Source organism: Canis lupus, chromosome 35 (assembly GCF_011100685.1).
Source record: "Canis lupus familiaris isolate Mischka breed German Shepherd chromosome 35, alternate assembly UU_Cfam_GSD_1.0, whole genome shotgun sequence".
Classification (NCBI taxonomy): Eukaryota; Metazoa; Chordata; class Mammalia; order Carnivora; family Canidae; genus Canis; species Canis lupus.
Window position 1 is genome coordinate 24,279,505 of NC_049256.1, and position 22,092 is coordinate 24,301,596.

The 22,092-nt window shown below is 43.2% G+C and overlaps 1 protein-coding gene across 6 annotated transcripts in view; it reads right to left on the minus strand.

Annotated features, from left to right (window-relative positions):
- RIPOR2 (RHO family interacting cell polarization regulator 2) overlaps window positions 1–22,092 on the minus strand; it is a 219,649-nt gene that overhangs the window by 44,922 nt on the left and 152,635 nt on the right. For all 6 annotated transcript variants that reach the window (XM_038584292.1, XM_038584293.1, XM_038584295.1 and 3 more), the window contains exons 2-8: window positions 13,428–13,554; window positions 11,945–12,100; window positions 11,042–11,120; window positions 9,307–9,330; window positions 8,153–8,206; window positions 4,443–4,592; window positions 850–913 (exon numbers count right to left, since the gene is read on the minus strand). In XM_038584292.1, coding sequence (XP_038440220.1) covers window positions 850–913; window positions 4,443–4,592; window positions 8,153–8,206; window positions 9,307–9,330; window positions 11,042–11,120; window positions 11,945–12,100; window positions 13,428–13,554 — 654 coding nt within the window. The remainder of the gene's footprint in view (window positions 1–849; window positions 914–4,442; window positions 4,593–8,152; window positions 8,207–9,306; window positions 9,331–11,041; window positions 11,121–11,944; window positions 12,101–13,427; window positions 13,555–22,092) is intronic.

The following is a 22,092-nucleotide window of genomic DNA, read 5'->3' on the forward strand; positions in this document are numbered from 1 at the left end:
GTGGGCCATTCTGTACAACAGCAGTTTCTACACCAAATAGAGGTAGGAGAAAAACAGGAAGGGTCTGTTTCAGATGGAAGGGAGCCCCAGAGAGACACCTGATGACCAGTTATGACACATGGACCTTATCTGGACCCCGGTGTGAGCTAAGCAATGGTACGTACAAAGCATTTTTGAGACCCCTGGGGAAATTGGATAATGCAGTGGATTAATAACAAAGACATATTAATTTTATTGGACGTGATAATACTTGGCTTTGTGGTTAGGTAAGAAGCCCCCATTCTGGGATCCCTGGGTGGCTCAGTGGTTTAGCGCCTGCCTTTGGCCCAGGGCGCGGTCCTGGAGTCCCGGGATCGAGTCCCGTGTCAGGCTCCCGGCATGGAGCCTGCTTCTCCCTCTGCCTGTGTCTCTGCCTCTCTCTCTCTCTCTCTCTCTCTCTGTCTATCATAAATAAATAAAAGGTCTTTAAAAAAAAGAAGCCCCCATTCTTTAAGGGGTGCCTATTGAAATACACACAGACAGACTCATGTGTCTGGGTTATGTATCATCAAAGAGAAAAACAGATGAAACCAATGTGCCAGAGCCTTGCTAATTATGAAATCTGGGTGATGTGGGGTTCACTGTAACATTCTCTTCACTTCTGTGTATGTTTGAGATCCTGCCATAATAAAGATTTAAGGGCGCAGGTGAGTGTCAGGACAAGAAGGTTCTAGAACAGCAATATACTCACAAACTGGGAGAGGAAAGTGTGGGCAGCACAGTGTCTTGGCAAGAAAAATAAAAATAGCATGTGCACTCAAACTTCAAGGAGCTCTGTCTGTGGACATGGCTCCTTACTCTGAATAATACCTTTCATCTTGATGGAGAACTCCCCCAGCAGATTCTCCAGCTCTGCTTCAATGGTGCACATATTCTGTGAAAAGTACAGAAGATTGGCATCAGTTCTAGGCTTCTGTCACACAGCAGCTCAAAGCACATGACGTTCTAGCAGCTGCAGACAAGCCAGGCTTGAGGCTTGAACAAGGGGAGGCATTTACCTGTTGGCAGGGAGTTACACGGCAGTGCCTGTGAAGCATTGTGGGTGAAATGTTTCCCCCGAGTCTACACGACCCTTCTGGTGTATGGGACATTCAGAGCACAGAGGGACACGTTCACTTATTTCCATGCACAATGATGAGGGTTGGGATGCTAGGTAAGAAGGAAGCAGTTTGGGGGCACCTGAGGCTCAGTCGGTGGAGCACCTGCCTTCAGCTCAGGTCATGATTCTGGGGTCCTGGAATCGAGCCCCGGGTTGGGATTCCTGTTCAGTAGGGAGCCTGCTTCTCTCTCTACCTCTGCCATTCCCCCTTGCTCATGGTCTCTCTCTCAAAGAAATAAATAAAAAAATATTTTTTTAAAAAAAGAAGGAAAGCAGTCTTCTCCTAAGTGGAGAATATCAGGTTTCTTAAGTTGCTGACTTTGGGACCCCCTACAACAGAAGACTTGCTGTGCTGCCTTCAGATGTTATATCAATTATCTCATCAAATTATATCATCAACAGACGAATCCAGAACGTGATATTCTATGAGAACTGGCCTGGATTCTATAAAATGGTAATGTTGTGGGGAAAAAGTTTTAAACAAAAGAGGTTAAAGAGACATAAAAACTAAATGACACCTGTTACCTTCCATTAGATCCTGATTTGAAGGATAACAAAACGTTGTAGAAGTCATGACTGGACCAAATACGGGATGCCTGAAAATGCACTGGCTATTCGATGTGCTAAAATACTTACGGGGTGAAGTGTCACAATGTCTACTACTTATGGTCAAATGACTCCGCAATAAAAAAAAATAATAATAATGAAAGAAAACATTGAGCCTGTGCGAGAGAAGGAAAGCAAATATGGCAAAATATTACCAACTGGTAAAGATAGATGCCGTTTATTATACTAGTCTCAACCTTTATGTTGATTTGCTCCAGCTTCAACAGCTTCAGTTTGGAAACCACATCTGCCACAGGAAGCAGTCGCGCCCAACCCCACCCCGGTGCTGGGGAGGGGGTGGCATCTGCAGGCTTCTCCCTCTGCAGCCAGCCTCCATGCTGGGGGGCGGGGGCCTGGGGTGGCCAGCCCAGTGAGTGCTGGCAGGGTTTGCGCCCATTTGCATTTTGTGTGCTGAGGACTTGAGGATTGATTAGTAAGGTGACAGCTTCTGGTTTTTATTTGCACCTCTGTTCTGCTCCAAAAGATCACTCTCCTGAACTGTTGTGTTGCTGGGGTGCAAAGGGAATGGTACTGCCTTCCTCCCACCATGTGAGCTGTTAGTACCTTGAATAGCTTAGCAAACCTGGAAATTTCAAAACTTCCTGAAGTCTGAGCTCTGCACTGCTTGAAAGCTTTGAAAACAAAGTCTCATATCATAAAGCACTTTTCTTTGAGCACCACGTGTCTCACTTACCCGAACATCAGCGATGTTATCATACAAGCCAGGGTTGCCACTAGTGTCTTCAAAAAACCTAGGGGGGCAGCTAGCTTAGCAGGTGAGGACTTCTATAGGCAGGATTCTCTTCCATCTCACCAGGCAGCTGTTGATGAGTACTGCTGCCCCCGGCAGAAGCCCCTGGAGCCTCTTGCCCAAAATGTTCTTTGTGAGAAAATCCTGGCTTTGCAGTAACGTGAAGATATAAAACCACCTGATGTCAAGTGAGGTAGGACACCACAGAGAGTGAGGTAGGACGCCACAGAAGCCCAGCTTCCTTCCTCTCCAAGGCACAGTTCTGCTTGCCGAAACTGTACTCTACGTCTTTGAACTTGTGAGCAAAGTATGATGCCATGGGCTGGCACCTGAGCAAGGACAGGTGTTTCTGAAACAGGCAGCAAGTGTTCTAGAACAGAAGCATCTCCAGACTGCCGTCAGTTATCTGCTCGTGGGCTCTGAACGACTGTTTTAAATGTTCTTTTATTTCAGGGCCATGCACAAATAGGTCCCATGAACCAGGGCTGCTTCTAAGCCCGGGAGTCTCAACCCCTGGGTCCATAAATTTGGATGGGGAAAAAGAAAGTCCTCATTATGTTACAACCTCTAATTGAAATGTGTCGTGTCGAAGTATCACAAATGTAGAAAGTAAGCCCCAGCGGTATGACTCGTGCCTGAGACTCTGACACTAATAGAAATCACATGTGTGTTCACGCCACATCACTGGTTCCAGATACCTTGAAAAATCATTTCTACTTTTTGCTACTTGAACATTTTATAACTTCAAATAGCTAGTGGCACTGCTAGAGCTTATAACGGAATTTCAATGTGCTAATAACGTGGTATAGACAAAGCATAGTAGCGTATCAAAATACTTTGCTTTATAAGATATTTTGATAACTGTGCTGCTAATACTGAAATAACTATTTCAACATGATGGATTTCCTTTGAATTCCTAGATTCTGGGTATTTTATTTTATGCATTTAAAAACCATTCTTCTGAAAGGGGGCATAGATAGAGAAGCCCTGTTTCAGACCATGGAAGAGATAAATGGTTCAGACCAGAGGTGCTGCTGGAGTGACCATACAAGGTGACCCATGAGGTCCCTACTCCTGCAGGGCTGAGACAGATGCTCGGCTCTGGGAACTGTCCAGCAGACCCTCACGAACCCTCATGAGGCCAATGACTTCATTTACGAAATTCGATCTCTGAGCAGACTCATTGGTTAGTGAGACATGCTGCTTTAATAATTCAGTCTTTCATCCAAGACACTTGGTATCAGGTGACCCTAGGAAGAGTGAAGACCTCCTTCTGTCATGTGCATGGGCCTCAGAGACAGAAGCCAGGGAAGTACACTTCTGCTCAGAGTTCTTTATCTTGCCTCCTTTAAGATAGAAGGGGACTTTCTTATGATGAAATAGTCCCAGGGAGGAACATTAGTGATACTCAACACCCAGGGTAGCATCTTAACCACTAAGTCTGTTCAACTTCCAGGAATAAAGTGAAATTAGACTGTATGCTAGAAAATGTAGAAGGGCACTCAAGACATCAAAAACCAGGGCATTGTGGCTTACACATGCAGTCACTGAAATTTTCGACAAGCATTTGTAGCCTAGCTGAGGCAAAGACTACAAGGCAGCATGGAGCACACAGAGTGTAAGTCTTGGTCAGTGAATGGGTTCATAGCATCTCAAATCTTGTAGCTTTACATATCCATGAGCAAGCATGTTCCAAGGCACTAGGAGATGACTGCCTGGCAGGTGATGATCAGGGACCAACAAAAGCCAACGAAAGTAGCGGAGTCCAGTGAAGACTCTGAACCAAAATATAACTAACTGACAGAACTACCCGAAAGTCATCTTAATTCCAGATGCCCTCAAAACAATGTAAGAATCAAATAGTTAAACATCTCCCTAAAGAGTAGGATGAGGCTACAGGCTGCACAAACCCTGCAGAAGTGAGCTGCTGAGCTGACCAGCACGTACCTCCGTGTACTCCCTGTAGCTGCGGCTGATCTCTGACAGGCTCTCCCGGGCAGCTCTGCTGGTGGGCGAGGCTGCGAAGGCCTGCTTCATTTTGCTGGCACCATCTTGGAGGCGTCTTTGGATACAATATGCTTCATAGAGTTCATCTACCTGTTGGAAGGCATGTCAGTATTTAATCCCATTTGAAAGAAGTTACACAGGCCAGTATGAAGTTCTTACAGGTATTTCTGACCTCATCAAAGAGATTCCTGTAGAAGTGTCATACTTTTAGATGGAGACCAATCATCTTTGAGCCACTGGAGTCCATTTTTCTATTTCAAAGCATATTTTTATCTGAGCCTGCCTTTCCAATGACACAAAATGAAAATGAACTTAACATTGGTGAGCTGTGTGAGCCAAGTACTGGATGACGAAGACCAGAATCTTCCACATAAGGAACAAACACAGGAAGGGTTTCCACGAGGCCATTATCACTTTAAGAGTACTATCACAAGGTGATGTTCACACATCTACGTTTAGCATTTTTTTAAAAAAGAACTTGAGGCAACACTTTATAAAAATCGTTTTCAATAAAGAGCCTCAACAGTAGAGAGAACAAAGTTGTTTTTTTTAAGACTTATTTATTTATTCATGAGAGACACAGAGAGAAAGAGAGGCAGAGACACAGGCAGAGGGAGAAGTAGGCTCCATGCAGGAAGCCTGACGTGGGACTCCATCCCGGGTCTCCAGAATCACACCCCAGGCTGCAGGAGGCGCTAAACTGCTGCGCCACCCCGGCTGCCCGAGAACAAAGTTATTAAATGAGTCTTAAAATGAGGGTGAAGAGGGGCGCCTGGGTGGCTCAGTCAGTTAAGCATCTGCCTTTGGCTCAGGTAGTGATCCTGGGGTCCTGGGATTGAGTTCCGCATCAGGTTCCCCGGTTAGGGGGGAGTCTGCTTCTCCCTTTCCCTCTGCCCCTCTCTATGCTCATATGCTCTTTCTCTCTCTCTCAAATAAATAAAATCTTTAAAATAAAATGAGGGTGAAGCACAATGGTCAATATTTGATCAAACCAAACACCTAGGAACTGTGCAGTTTTTTTTTGTGTGAATGATACTGCCACCAAAAACATAAATAAAAATACTGGAGGTAAGCGTTTTTCTGCTGTATATCTACACTTATACTTCTAAACAATAATAACCTGTTTGCAAATGACTATTGATCATACTCATTCTGTAAGCCTAATAATCACTTACTGTCCCTAAGACAGCAATTCTCAATTAACCCAAGGTGATTTTTGACACACAGGGGACATTTGGCAAAAGCTGGAGCCATTTTTTTCCTAGCATCATGACTGGGAGGTATTATTGCCATCTGGTAGGTACAGAGGCCAAGGATGCTGCCAAACATCCCGCAGTACGGAGGACAGCACCCTACAACAAAAGACGATCTCTAAATATCAATGGTGCCCAGGTCGACAACATCTGGTCATTCCTGATCACGTCCATGTCCACAGTCCTGTGCTCTCTCCTCCATTATTAACACACTCCCCAGGTAACTACAGAACTTGCAGGTAGATGCAAAGGACACTAAACACCAGCTAAGGAAATGCACGACTTCCGCAAGGTGGGAATCTGTCTAGGATGACTTGAATTTTTCATTTCAGTGCAAACTTTGTTCCCTCACAAGGCTGTAAAATCAGAAGAAAGTGGAGATGGAATATAATGAGTTTCAGAGTTGAAGATCCCTCTTTTGTTCTGCAGGCAAGTTTTTGGGTGCTCATGACAAAGTGTTAGTAGGACCTGTTCGAGTAAGTGGAATTTTGCACCGTTGCCGTCTCTGCAGAGACATCAATCATGCTCAGGTTAGAAGATGAACATTAAGAGACTGGAAATTTTTCTCAGGTTAAAGGATTCTCTGTTGCTCTGTCCTTCAACAACTCATCCATTTTGCTGACAGCAATTGCCAAACTCTGGAAAGCAGCCTTCCATCTGTGGGGTCAATGGATTTGACCCTGATTGAAAGGGAGATGTAAAGTCAAGAGTGGCGAATCTGCTGATGAAATCTTTGGGTTGGTGACTGGCAAAGAAGGTGGTTGCCCTACTTTAAAACTAAGCTAAGACTCATCTGGTGAGCTTGTTAAAATGCTGATGCCCATGGCTCCCTCCGAGATGGCAATTCAGTAGGTTAGTCTGGGCTGGAATCTGAAATTTTACCTAAACATTGCAGATTGTTCTACTGGGGAAGGTGCCCACAAACCCCCTAGAAACACAAGAGCTGATCCCTCTTCCAGGGCAGGCTAGACTGTTTCATCCATGGGGTCCCCTGGGAGACTGCCTCTTCTTTCCTTTTCCCCACAACCGGTTTGCTAACGTCTGAGACTATAATCCGCTCTACAGGAAACTGCTCACGGGGACATAGTTAAGCCCTAAACATACAGTCTGTTACTCTGCATTTACAGAAGAGTTAATTCTTTGTTTTCATTTCAATACCACTCTATCCTAGCCAGATGGAGTTAACCAGTAGGATAAGGGTTAACTATGTATTCAATGGAGTGGGAACGGGCCCATCTGTAGGCAAGCATTGGTCTCATCCATACATCAGCAAGGGTTCTCATCAAATCAACTGATGGACTTATTCAGTTAAATATCATTTGTGAGGCATGCTATGCATAAGGTACTGCAAACAGTCTGCCCTCAACCTTTCATAACTACCAGGATTGTCATGTCTGACAAAAATGGATACATGATGGATAAATACACTCCTACCTGATAGGGATCTTGTTTTCTTGCTGTTTTTCAAACTAAACAGAGTAATTTGCCAACACTTGCTTGCCACACAAATACCTTTGAATGCATGTCATTGTCTTATTTATTGAGTTTAAAGAAATTGGAGCAATTTCAGATTCGCCCAGGCAATAGTTCTTTTGCAAAGTGGGAACATGCAAAGGCAGTTGCATATGAATGTGTTTATAAGCACATAAATCACAGAATTTTAAAATGAAAAAATTCTTAGGATCATTTAGATTGATCATGTGCACCTCCCAGCCCCATTTTACAGAGTGGAAAATCAAGGTCTGTATAGGTGATATAGCCCAGAGAACATGTTGACTGGAACCTAAGGCTTCGGACTCCTAGTAGAGAGATTGGCTGAAGCCTCTAGTCTCTTGCTTGGTTGGACCATTAGTGAACGATTTATAGGGTTTGGGGCTGGGTGTCAGGGATCTTGACAAAACAACGCACACATATGGGGGCGACAAAGGTAGAAAGGTGCCTGGAAACAATGCCATGTGAGGAAGGGTAGAAGGAACCAAGAGCTTGAGAAAGTTGGGGACGTACATGGCAGCTGTCCACCAGTGCTTTCAAGGCCTTCATGAAGAATTTTACAGGCTGCCAAGTTGTATGTGTGGCAAGAGGGACAAGTTATGCAAGTGTGAAATTTCTTGGGGAGTCAGCTTGGTTCTATCTTTACCAAGACTACACCAGGATTAAAAGCCCACCAGGAGGCACAAACCATAAATGTTCGTTGAACCGAAGTAGAGTCAGAGCTGTGCCAGATTGTCAGGCTCTTTTCTTTATTTCTTCCACTTTTACTGCCTGTTGGAGGGCTTCATCGCTAATCAGCTTAAGAGTCAATCAGGTAAGAAATTCTCCACAGACTAGATGCCATGCTTGGGCCAGAGGCAGATTGACTAGTGGCTAAGAAAGGAAACACCAAAGCCAGGAACTTACCTTACTAATGTGAAACTCCAGGCGTCTCATGTATCTTTCAATTGTTTTAATTTGCTGGAATTAAAAGGAGAAGTTTGAAAAAGTACAGCCATTTATAGTTTAACATGTCTAGAAGACTGGCAAGAATATCTGCTTATCTCATACTCAAAATTACCAGAAAATGCTAACTCTCTCCCCTTTCTTCCAATCTTGGCTATTTCAGAGATTCTCTAATAACAACTTGGAGAGTATTTTCTAAAATATCAAATAAATATTCCGAGAGATGAACTTGAGTTAGTTATTGGAATCCTTGTGTTGAACATCGAGGGAAGCCAATCGAATGGAATTCATTGGATTTCTGGTAGGACAGTATTACGATGGGGTATACTTCTAATCCTTCAGAGTAATATATTTTATCATCTCTAAAGTGAACTCACCTCCCTACATTTCAGTGTCTCTGAAACGGGGGTGCATTTTGAAACTACTGTCGGTGCATGCTCAAAGATAATCACAGTGGTTTATGTGTCATCTCTTTGTTTAAGTTATAAATATTGTTATTACATGCCTTAAATTTAATTACCCTTCCAAATGTCTTCAAAAAACATTACACCATGATTCAGCATAAAATTATGTATCCATGGGAAGGCACGGGGAGGGAGTAGCAGCATATATGAATAAATAAAAACGAAATCTACATTTAAAAGAAGCCTAGAAGAGTTTTGTCATGAAGTATTAAATACAAGTTTTAAATGAACAGAAAAAAAACCATGCCAGGGTTTAACTGGAATCACTATTTTTTTCTTTAGGGACAGTGTGTCTTCCAATCTAAGAGGTCTTCAATTTGATGAAATATGGTAGTCATTGAACTATGGTAGTCAATGTTTAGAGGGAACACAGGTAAGGACCTCTGAATACCTGGGAAGTCCTTGAACTTAGCAGCACATGGTGAAATCCTACAACCAGGTGACATTTTTATGGAAGCGACCCTCAAGATGGTATTGGAGCTCAGATCATGGGACTTATTTATCCCCCTCACTAGATAAAAGCATGACTTTTACTAGGCTTAGAAAAATCATCAGTTCTCGGGGATCTTGTGCCTAAAGAGGAAATCACGGACTCTCCAAAAATGCAGTGTTTTATTTTTTGCAACACTCTTGCACAGAATGATAACTTACCTTGTCTAGGTCATACAGCACACCCTAAAATAAAAAAGGAATACCTGGATTAAAATATATTTTCCTCAAAATTGTTACAAATATCAATAGAGGGATTTAGTTTGCATTTCTGCATTACCAGTGAAGAAACGATCATTCATGCCAAATTCTGCTGGGTTCTTTGAAATGGTAGTAAGAGTACTTTTAAGAGCCAGTATTTATTTATCCTCTGTGTCTCCAGAATTCCACCCCAATCTCTCTGTACCCTGGGAGCTTTAAGGGTTTCACTTGGTTTCAGGTCTTCTGTCTTACACACCGAGGGGCACATAAACTCATATTAACTTTTAAATAAATAAAACAAATTAACATCAAATGTAGCAGGTATAGCTGTGTTAAAAGAACACTTGCCTTCCTGTTTAAACACATAAAACTGGTGTTAAAGAAGAGTCTGGAGTGCAGCGATAGGCTTTTCACAAATTGTATTTTAAGCAAGTTCATTTCCTGTATGCTCACATTACAGTGGAATCGGCACACCATTCCCACGTCCCCCTCAGGAGCAGTTTTTTTTTTTTTTTTTTTTTCCTATGGAACACCAAGTCCTGGTGGAAGCTACTGCCTCCATTCACCATTGTTCTTCAAGGAGAAACATTTGTTGCCATTGAGGATGGTCAAGGGCATTCCAAAGCGCAGGAAGCCACTCCATAAGGAGTCCTTCCCCACAGAGATGGGGCGGTTTATACTTAATATCATCAGGGTATAAAATCTTTAACTTCTATAAAGCTTTTAACCTCTGCACCTTCGAAAAGGACACCACTACGCATTTTATTTTATCTCTGAAAACAGAAGAAGACAGCAGCTATTAATGCGCAGCGGTATCATGTGTTGTGTGGAGACTTCTGAGCTTTCTGATGCCTTGAAATATTAAGGTGTTAGATCATTTTTGAACAGAACAAAATCATTTAAAGTAGTGTGTAGGTGAGAAGCACCTCTTCAACCAGACAAGTCCTCACAAATTCATTAGAATAGAGGACACCTGCAAGTGTCTGGACACAAAGACATGGAACGGAACAGGCTCAGGGGCTTCTCCCAACCTCCCACTACAGGTGTCCCTGGGATCCCCTTTGCTGCACTGATGTCACTGACCTATACTATTTTCTTAGTGCTTCTGGGTTCCAAATTCTGTATTAACAAAATGCTAGGACAACTCAGACTTTTCATTTCCTTATATTATTTGGATGAGAGGCATAGGGGTTGTAGTTGCTATTCTTTAGCATTTTTTCCTGATTGTGAAGTGTATCTGCATAAACATGCTTGTCAAATACTGAGAAGAATGAAGAATAAAACACTGAGAAGAAACTTAACCTTCTTCTCCAATATGCATCAGGAAGCAGATAGGACTCTGCTCCTTGGGTCTGCTTTTTTAAATTTTTAAAAATTTATTTATGATAATCACACGGGGGGGGGGGCAGAGACACAGGGAGAGGGAGAAGCAGGCTCCATGCACCGGGAGCCCAACGCGGGATTCGATCCCGAGTCTCCAGGATCGCACCCCTGGCCAAAGGCAGGCGCCAAACTGCTGAGCCATCCAGGGATCCCTGGGTCTGCTTTTCTTAAAGGTTCTTCCTTGTCTCCATACTCATCCCTAGCTCCCCATCCCCATCCAATAAAAAAAGATTAAAAAGAAAAGAAAAGAAAAGATACTTAGCCAAAAAAAAGGAATACTGTGTTAACGTCCTAAAGATTGGATGGAACCTACCAGGCGAGAGTTTCTTCTCATATCTTTTAACTGAGCTGTCAGCTTGTCCAACTCTGTCTGGTGAACCTCCAGATATTCACTGCAAAAATAATAGGAAACATGCTCGTGAACTCTGTGCCCATCAAGGGGCATCTTTGCTGGTGCTGACCTAGTCCTGCTGAAGGAGAGAAAGACTCTGTGCCCTGCTCTGGGGGAGGGCAGAGTCAGTGGGGAAGAGGCCGTGTTGTTCCCAAATCTCTCCACTTTCTGAAGGCTCTAGTGGTTGCTTCTGACACCATCCACTGGTGAAAAAAAAAAAAAAAAAAAGCGAACCCCAGTGAGGCTGAAAGTCCAAAAAACGAAAAACCAGTGGGGAAGGAATGGGCAAAATAACTATGGAATCAGTCCTGGGTCCAAGCTCAGAGAATTTTATCTAGTTGAGTACAACACTGACTCTAGAGGTCTCCCCCCAAAACCAGGGAGATTTTATTCTGGGCAAACGATCCTTATAATGATATACTATACTATAATATATAACATAACATAATATATAATAACTTGAGAAAGTTCCAGAATCCTTCCTAAGCAATCACAAAAATGGAGATGTCTGTCTACTGTTGTCTGAGTGAAACTAACACTGTGTCCAGTTAAATGCGTGACTAGTTGAGATCTCCTTCAATGTTATGGATAATGGGATCTGGAAATCCAACATATTTCACATGTTTGAGACTCATCGAAGGCCTCTGGATTATGGTGTGAGAATGAAATATCTACTACAGAAATCAACAATTTAAAATGATCTTTTTAGCTTTTTCTGCACGCTCCTTCTCCTCCTCCCCCCCAACCCCCCCTGCCCCGCCCTGGCCCCAGGGGGATTTCAGAAAGGAACAAGATTCTAGGGCGTTGTTAGGTTAGAGCTCTTACTCGAGTCCATTTTTCAAGGCTCTGATGACCTCTTCCACCCTCTGAGGCTGAGGCTCTTTGGGAAGGCTGTTGCTTTTGTGTCCCAAATTGTGCATTTTCTTCAGCTTGGCCTGAGGCTTCTTGAGAGCAGAGGGATTTTCAATGAAGGAGTTACATCTACACCAAGAAAAAGAAAATCGTGAGTCTCGGCATCCAAAAGGGTTTGAGCAAAGAAAAGTCCTTTTGATCATCTTGTGTTTGCATTAGTGTCTTTTGGGGGAAGATCTCAGTCCCTGAGAGCTGAATAACCTGAGCCATTCTATGTGTAATTTAGCAGTAGATCTACTCTTAGATTTGTGAACCGCTAAAATTGGGAAACTCTGCAGGGCAATGGCTACCCAGGGTCAGGTCACGTGCTCTGAGTGAAGACCAACCAGGTCACTGAAACCTTACAGAAAGACAAGTGCTTCCAAGGAAACGAGGAAGCAGAAGGGTACAATTCAGTAGAAAAAAAATACGTGTGCAATGCTACATCAGGCACAATGTCTACTAAATTTGACTAGGATGTAAAGGAACTGTTTCTAGATAAAGGGTCACTCCAGACGGCGTTAAGGAAAGGTACATAAGGCCTAACCTATGGCTTTTTTTAAGCTTTCTTTTTCTGGAGTAAATTATCTTTAGGTAGAGCATAAAACTCAGCGTCTCTGTTAGTGGCAGGGAGGCAGCCTGCAGGGGAAGATGGACACCTGATAACTTAGACCCCAACCACTGATTCGATTAGGAGATGGAGAGGCCAGAGCCTCACAGACCCGGCTGTCAAAGGGAAAGCCGTGACCTCTGGGTCTGGCAGGTGCCTGCCCCGAGCCTTCCAGATCAGTTATTATTTTCCTCTGCATGACTGTCTGTACCAAAAGGGAGCACATAGGCTCCCAAGAGCCCAAGACCTCTGTTGTGTCTGAAAAACCGAAAACAAAACTCACTCTGGGTTAACCTATTTCATTCCCCATGTGTTCCCTGTTGAGTTCCCCTGCATCCTATTTTAGATAGAGGGAGATTCCAGAGAAACCAGACGACTAACTTTCCCAAGCCTGTGTCCCAATGACATCTGCTTCCCAGAGTCGATGTGCAGAGGCCGTCTTTACACACTGCATAACTTTACAGCAAACAGGCTCCCACATCTGGTGGCAGGGACAATGTGCTGCCCAAAGGGTGGGGTAGGGAGAGCAAGGCACACAGGCCACCAGCTTGTCCAAAATCTTCAGCCATCTGCTTGGCAGGAGGAATTCTCAGTGACAGAAAAGAAACTATAGCACTTAATTTTCAATACATTACATCTTTTCCATGAAGGAGATTAAAAGGACGTGTGTGTGTGTGTGTGTGTGTGTGTGTGTGTTCTGACAAGGCTGCAAGCTCGCACAGCCTCTTCTGAGCATCAGCTCACGTCCTTCTCGAGCTGCACAGAGATGCGTTCCGGGAGAGAACCACACATGAGCAAACGACTTGCCTGGATCGCCTCTCCTGAAGGCCGCTGAACCCTGCAAAGGACTGACTTCTGATGATCCCATTGGGCCCCCCAGGCGAGAAGGACTGGGATCCTACCAACATGATTTCTGGGAGTCTGGCTGGTAGTCCTGGAAGACAGTGGAAAGATGATGGCAAATTACAGGCAGGTCCAGACAGAAAAAAACCCCACTAAGCCTGTCAACAATGACAAAGGTGAGGTGAGGTGAGTCATGAGACGATGAGATGTTTGTAAGCCTTCTTTCCTCTGACTTCTCTTCAAACCAAAGGGTTCAGCTCTCAGGTGAAGAAAAAAAAGATACCCACCTACTGAGACAGAAATAAATAGAAATCGCACACAATTATCAGTCATTTCAGGTTTCTTTTCAGGGATTTATTATTATTACTTTTTTTAGACAAGGTTCAAATACACGAAAACTTCGGAATGTTTACCTCTGTTCAACAACAAAACAATAGCAGAAACACACAAAGAGGCCAACTCGAACTGTCAGCTGAGTCCTGCTTCCATTCAAAACACAGATCTCAGGGGAGAATTCTACAATGAGAAGTCAGATGGCTCAGAACACTAGGCTTCTTGAGAGATGAATTTACTTAGCCGTGTTCTCCTTTTTTCTACCTTTCAGTATATTTTGAAAGATAATGATCATATTACTGTGGCAGCGCCAAGAGAAGACGAGTAAAGAGAGCACTCCCACAAGTGCTGATGATCTAGGTTATGATGATACGACAACAAGAGCAGAGTGGCCAAGTGAGAGGGAAGATCAGCAGAAGGCACATCCCCCATGCTAGTCGCTTGCTTGGCTGTTGTCAAGACTCACTAACAGCCTGAGCTGTTATGTAACTATTCCCCTAGGTGGGGAGGAGTGGGAGCACCTACCATTGCCTTAGTGGGGATGCTTAGGTGAGTGAGGGGGGTGGGGTGGGCGAAGGGCAGGTCCCCAGGAGCAGGAGATGGGGGGCAGCTACTGTCCAGAGTGAGCATTTGCAAGGTGGGCAAACACCAAAACGGCCTGTTAGATGGACACCAAAAACTGTCCTTTAAATGTCCAGCCAGCAAGCATGGAAAGCTAAAAGATAGCAGAAGAACTTCTCTGGTTGATGCAGATGGGATGGAAGAGCCAACCTCACCAGGCCTTGCTCGAAGCTCCTCCAGGCAACTCAGCAAGGGAAGGAGGTTGCAGTGAGTTGCTTCCCCAGAGGGAGGACAACAGGCTCCTTCTGCACCCTGCAGCTGGTTTTTAAATCCCCTCATTCCCTCCCTTCCCTCCCTCAGGCCCTCTCTAGAAGAAAGCAGCTCCAGGGTTTGCAAGGCATTCTTGTGGTGCACAGATGCTGACTCACTGGGCAATGGGCACAGAATTGAGTGAGTCAGCAGGCGACAGGCTTGCTCTTTGACCTGGATGAAGACAAGGGTCCCACTCATTTCATTCCAGCCTTGGGTGGGGGCAGTTTAAATTTTGCAGGCATTCTTTAGAATTTTAAAAGAGATGAAGTGGAAGTGTGTGTGTGTGTGTGTGTGTGTGTGTGTGTGTTTGTGTGTGTGTGGTCAAGTTAATATCAGGTGCATCAATGGGAGGACAAAATGCAAGACTTAATGAGGTTCTCCTGAGTGCCCTCTGCTGCTTATGAGGAGGGCCCGTCCACTTCTTAGGTTCCTAAAGCCTGCCTGTGCTACCTTTGTATCCACATGAGTATCAACTAGACACTATAGCTTATGTTAATTCTGTACTCATTAGTTTTATAATAAAAAATGCACTTTAAGGCCTAAAGCAGGTGCCAGGCCCAGCATGGAGCCCAGTACAGGCTCAGACTCAATGACCTTGAGATCGAGACCTGAGCAGAGATCAAGAGTCAGGCACTCAACCGAGTAAGCCACCCAGGCACCCCTAAATTTGGCAAATTTTATTAGTATTATATCTCATTTTGTAAATTAGTGTTCAATAGATCTATTGCATTATAGAATTCTTTGATCACAGAAAAAGAATTAAAGCATTTAAAATATTTTAATGGCATGACTTGTACTTCCTAGAAATTTTTAAGCCAAAAAGATTTTTTTTTCTCTCGCCCAGTTTCTACCATGGGCACCTGGTTCCCATGCCCAGACATTCAGTTTAATTAATGTGGGGTGCCATGTGGGTATCTAGATTTTGAAAAGGTCCTTAGGTGATTCTTAGGCTCAGCAAAGCAAAGGAAAAAAAGATGATATTGGTTGAAATTTGAAAACTTTAGTTAAAATAATCTGCTAAAATTTATCAAATCCCACTTTTAAAAAGTAGTATTCAGTTTTAAATAAGCCTCTCTTTGCAAAGTTTAAATGTCTTTAAATGAATTAAACAGTGAGCGAGTAAAACATATGAACCAGATGCTAGAATAATTTACCTTCTTCCTCGGTTCAGTGATAGATAAGGAATGGTCTTGAGAATAAAATAAACATTTGTCCATGATTCTAAGATTGTAAAGTGCTTCAGGGTGGGTGCAGCCCTCAGAAGCTTTCTGTTACAGGTTGAATGGATGATCTGTAGGAATGAGCCTTTCTGGTCTTAAAAATGATCATTATCAGGAAAGAATTTGGTTGAGAGCTGGATTAGGCTGAGATCTCTATCCTGAGAGTCAGTTCTCCCAAAGGCTGACAAACTGCCCAAGGAGAGTCATAAAACAAGTGTGCACAGCCTCCACACAATGTCAGGCTCTTGGAGAAAAGGAGTAGTTTGGGACGGGGTGCTATTAGGAACAGAGGAGAAGCTATTAGGAACAGAGAGTACACAAACATGTGCCCCATCCACAACCCTAACTCTGAAATAGGGCTAGTTTTTTGCTACCAGTCTTCCAGCTTCCTCAGCTCCTCCCCACTTGCAAGTCAACCTGCAATGCTCTGTGATCACCTTTTTGGTGACCCCACTCCCATCTCTGGGCCTGCCAAATCTGCTAAGTCTGCAGACTCCTCTCTGGCTTCCTAGAAGTCCCATGGAGGCAGCAGTTCCAGCGTCCAGCAAAACCACCCCAAAACTACACCACTCATTTTCAAGGCTTTAAGGATTTAAAACCAGCCATCCCCACCAGATAATTTGCATTTTAACAGTGGATGCTTTTTTTGGCCTAAAAGCCTTAACTTAAAAAAAGGACCACAGTAGAACTATATGATTATTGCTGGTAGGGGTGCAAAGTAGTACCCAAAGGTTGGAGGACAATCTGGCAGCATCTGTTTAAAAAGTAAAACATACGTGTCCTTTAACACATTCCATCTACTTTTTGGTACGTCCTGGAGACAAAGACTCAAGTTCACAAATGGGCATATACAGGGATATTCCTGACAAGTAATGTAACAGTGGAAAAATGGGAAGGGTATGAATGATCATCTTTACAGCAATGGTCACTACATTATGGCAAAACCATGGGATAGAATACGAGGCGGCAGTTTTAAAAACAATAGGCCCACGTGGAAAGATCACCAGGACAAATTTCAGAGCAAAGCTGTGATACAAGGAGTGTTAAAAACAAAACAATATAAAGTATTAAATGGAATAGAAAAGCTCTGAAAGTGTGCACAGTCTATGGATCAGAGGGACTGAGGAGTAGTCCAGCATATTTTAATGTTTGTGGTTTTCCTTTTTTTTTTTTTTTTTTAGATTTTCTTTCTTTATTGAGAGACAGAGAGAAAGAGTGAGCACAAGAAGGGAGGGGGCAGAGGCAGAGAGAGAAGCAGAACCACTGGCTGAGTGCAGAGCCCGATGCAGGGCTCGATCCCAGGACCCTGAGTTCATGTTCTGAGCCAAAGGCAGTTGCTTAACTGACTGAGCCACCCAGGTGCCCCATGATGCAAAATTCTTTTTTGTAATGGCAGACATTTGGAGCTGCCAAAGTTAAGACTAGAAGAAAAAGAACATCGCACAAAAAAGTATATATGATGGGACAGTTGGCAATGAGACTTATCCTGGAGGTCACGTCATAATGTAGAAGCATGTTGACTTGCTGTGATGTACGCCTGAAATTAATAGGATATTGCCTGTCAATTATACCTCAATAAAAAAAGGACAAAGAAAGAACAAACATCGTAAGTGTTGGATAACAACCATGTTTAGACTGTCGTATAGAAGTCTCACAAAGGAGAAATAAGATTTCCAAGAAATAATGTGTTTGGTGTCACAAGTTCTCATTACACCAGAACAATTCCGATTCCCCCAGTGAGGTTCTTATTATGAGTTCTAAGCTTTGTACCAACATCTTTATTTTCATCTGCCAAACTTGTAGAGGTGGAACAGTACTTGGCATGAACCGGACCCAAAGTGTAACGCCAAGGCTCTCCAAATACCATATCTAGTAACCAAGAAATGCCATATAAAACAACAAACTCTTTGGATGCTGCTACTTAAAACTGCTGGGGCTTTGAAAATGTTTACAGTCCCTAAATTAGTGACTCCTTCCCCGGTCCTCCTGAAAATGCCAGCACCACCATTCCTTTGTATGCATTACATCCTGGAAAAGCTTCAAATCTTCGGCCAATGGTCAAGCTGTGGGCTTGCGCCTCACTTTGCTTTGTCCCAAGAGGCCCTGCTGCTGTACCAGGTAGCCACCCCTGCCCTGCCATTCCCTAATCCATGGGCAGGATGGAACTCTTCTGGAAAGAATCTCAAGCACCTTGATTTAAATAAGCCCTACCATTCTGAGCTGAGCCTCTTGGAAAAGAAGCCAGAAAATCACAGCTGTTTCTTTTCTTGACTGTTTATACAACGAAACCGCAGCTTCCTCCTCTACTGCACAGTGATGGGATCCAACCACCAGACCGGGGGCTTTTGAAATGGAAACGAGTGTAGGATTCTACACGTCATAACACACCGACACAGGTGCACTGGGCCTTGGTGGGTGCTATGAGCCACCACTCCCTGACAGAATGTCCTTGAGTTTGTTCAAATTAGAAGATAGCTCATCAAATCAGCAGGCCGTTTTTGGAGAAGAGCACAGAGCCTAGAGATTGCAGGGTCTGGGGAGGGCTCTGAGGCAGATAAAAACCACCCCCAGGAGATCAAGAACTGCCTCCTCCCTCCACTGGTCACCTCCTGCCCTGTTTGATCAGAAATAAAATGTGCAAATCTGAGTGCATTTCAGAGCCAGGAAATAGCCAGCTCTCGGGAGAACATAGTGATAAACTGACTTTTCAGAAGAGATGAATGAGTGATAGAAATCACCCCTGGAGAGTTGCTTGCAGGTGGGCGATGAAGAAGTTGAATCACTCAGCAGGGCCCTACATCAAAGCTTGGAGTAGCACTGCCAGCAGAAGTAGCAAACGCAGAAGAAAAACTTTTGAAAAATTCAATCCTGGGGACAGGCCTATAATCCGTTGTATTTTTATAAACTGGTATTCTGGCTTATATGTTCTTGTGAATTTGATTAGCTTGAGGGGCAAGCCTCTCTCCCAAAATTTGAACCATTCCTCTTAGGGACCCATGAAGTTAATTAAGTATGCTAGGGTAAGGATCCTGGTAGCCCAGCTGCAGGCTGACCTCCTTTTAACACCTGCCAGGCCAGTGTCTCCAAGCTGACTAGTTCAGAGAGGTGGTGGTGGTCACATGGATTAACCCATAACGTACCTGGATAAACTGTCTCATCCACTAGAAGGAATGTGAATATGATCGTTAGAGTCAAATATATGGAGGTTCATTTGCAGAAATAGGAATTATTGGGTCCTTTTAGTTTTTCCAAGTGTGACAGCACTCTGCTATATCAGGAAATATGAGAGATAGAAAGAAGGCAGGGCACAGGGCGTGAGAGAGAACCAGCCCACTTCCATCACCTTAGGATGACCACCAGTAGAATTTTGATGTATTTCATGTTCCTCAAGTTTCTCCTTTCCATTTAAAACATAAAGATTTTGAACATAATGCATGCTAAATTTTGTATCCTGCTTATTCTTACCAGATTCTTTTTATAGGGCTATGTCGAGGGGTTTGTACATGAGATTTTTTTCTTAAACTATCTTTAAAAGGGTATTTAGGTCGAGATGCCTGGGTGGCTCAGTGGTTGAGCACCTGCCTTCAGCTCAGGTCATGATCCCGGGGTGCTGGGATCGAGTCCTGCATCAGGCTCCCTGTGGAGAGCCTATGTCTTTCCCTCTGCCTATGTCTCTGCCTCTGTCTGTGTTTCTCATGAATAAATAAATAAAATCTAAAAAAAAAAAAAAGGGTACTTAGGTCTACTCCATGTTCTCCTTTGGATAATAAAAGGAAATCCAACCAGTCTATATGACACATGCTTTTTATTTCTGATCTTAATATGTGGCCAAAGGCAAACGGAACCCCGGAAAGGAAACACTGGGGTTTCTCTTTGGGAAATGAGGGAGCAATTAGCATTAGTTCATGCTTGAGTTGCAGGACACCAAACATCATGACATTAAAATACAACATAATAGCTGTGTCATTGCCCTAACCCTTGAAAAGAAAGGTTTTTACAGTGTTTTCCTCTTTTTATTTAACCAAGTCTTCTGATTAAGGACACACACAGGTATTCTGGAATATATGAGACATCTATGACATCTGAGTGATGACGGTAGGGATATCTCCATTCCTCACGACGGGAGAGCGTCTACTTAAAAACCATCAATTGCCACAGTTTCAAAGCTATGCCCTCTCCAGAAGTTAGACTGAGACCAATCCTCTGAGGTAGGACAATGACCAGGAGGTCAGGTGGCAGGTGGCTGGGGCAGTGCATTGGCAAAAGTAACAAATGCTACAATCAATTCAAGTGTTTGCCTGGTGCCAAGGATGGGAGCAGGCACAGGGGCAGGAGAGTCATTTGGGGGATCATGCATGCTAAAACTGCACTCTGGCCATGGTCTGGCAACTGCACACATTTCCTAAGACCCCAACTGTACACTCAGGATGAGTGAACTTTATGGTATGTGAATTCTACATCAATAAAACTATTAAAAATCATGATCAATTTTTAGAAAAGTCATCATTACTTCTGCAAGAGGAAGCGTCAAAAAATCAGGACGTGAAAAGCTGAATCAATGAACAACTACCTGAGAGTTGATGCTTTCGTGTTTTGATCGTCAGGCCATGTAGGGTGCCCCATGCCGCTCCCCCAGCCCTGTGCCTTCTGAGTCATTTCTGCATGCCTGATTTGTGTGCCTCTGCTCTGCTTCTTAACAATTCCATCCTGTTTATGCTCCCCCACATCTTGGTCAAGAGCAGAAGTATAATTCAGTTGTCTGAAAGAGGCATGTGGGCCAGATGTAAATAGCCTGCTATGCTAAATGATTACTTAAGATGAAGCCTAAAAATAGGTGTCTGCTTATTATATGGTTGCAAGGTACCTATTACAGAAGTTGACTAATCTTTAAAAAAAAGTAGATATATTTAAGTCATTGGCTATTTTTTGTAATGTACTGCTTTAAAATAAATTAAGTCAATGCTAATATTTGCTTCTTGGTTGTCAACATTGTTAACTACATAATAAATGCATGCATGATACATCACTCTAAGACACATCACTCTAAGACAAGATAATAAAGACTTAGCCTGACTAGATAAAATCTATAGAACAACCAGCATAGCCCCACTCCTCAGCAAGAGATGGAATAACCAACATGGCCTCTTGGGTGAGTACTAAGCTTGCTGGATCTCTAATTTGGTGTCTGTACAATGAGAGTAGTATTTCCTCCCCATTTTAACAGACAAGCATTGTAAAGTTCAACTGATATCAAAGCATTATTTAGTTTTACAAGTACAAGACTTTACGTGGACATCTTCTAAACCTGAATTCTCGTCATCCCTGCAGACAGCAGGACTTCTGCCTGAAAATATACATAAAATCAAGGAGTGCTTTATAAAAGGGAAAATGCTTGAGAGACACAGAGATTGTGATAATAAAGACTTAGGTTCAATCCACTTGGGAGAAAAAGAAAGAAATTCATCTTCAGAATCTCTGGAAACTGATATTGATGGTTTTCTTTCCTTGTTTTCTAGGACTCCATCAATCGACACATAATTAAGTGTATGTGATATGCTCAACACTGGCACAGTTGCTACTTGTTGTCCAAGATCCAAAGAGAACCCAAATGGATCTCTGCTTTAAACAGCTTTAATAATGTAATTGGATAAGAAAATATGGCTTTACATTAGTAGATGGGAGGCAATTTGTGATGTAAGGAATAACAAGGACCGGGACCTATTTCTCAGGGCTCCAGGAAGACAACAAGGCAGAGATGACAGGAATCTGGACTCAGACTTGTCTGTACTGTTTACGGCTGTGTGAACTTCTGCTCGTTACTTTTCTGAATCCCCGTCTCCTTGTTTATATAAAGGACAAACATTTAGAGGATTTTTGTGATGTGCAATGAGAGAATATACACAATGTAGTAAGTGCTTAAGAAGACTCACTGTTAATAATAATGTAAAATATGTAGAGTATCACGGGTGGGAATTCACAGATTCAGGGACCCACTTGTATTATAACTACTTTCCTGAATATCTCATCCCTTCATCAAGTGACAAACTTCTCTCAATAGAGAGAAAGATCAGTGAGACAGGGGCCACCAGAAGTTTCATAAAGAAGATAAAACCGGCCATCTCTAGACTGGGAATGATCTGGACAGGTAAATGCTAGCAAAGTTGGAAACGAGTATCTTTCTGAAGATAGCAATTTTTAGATAA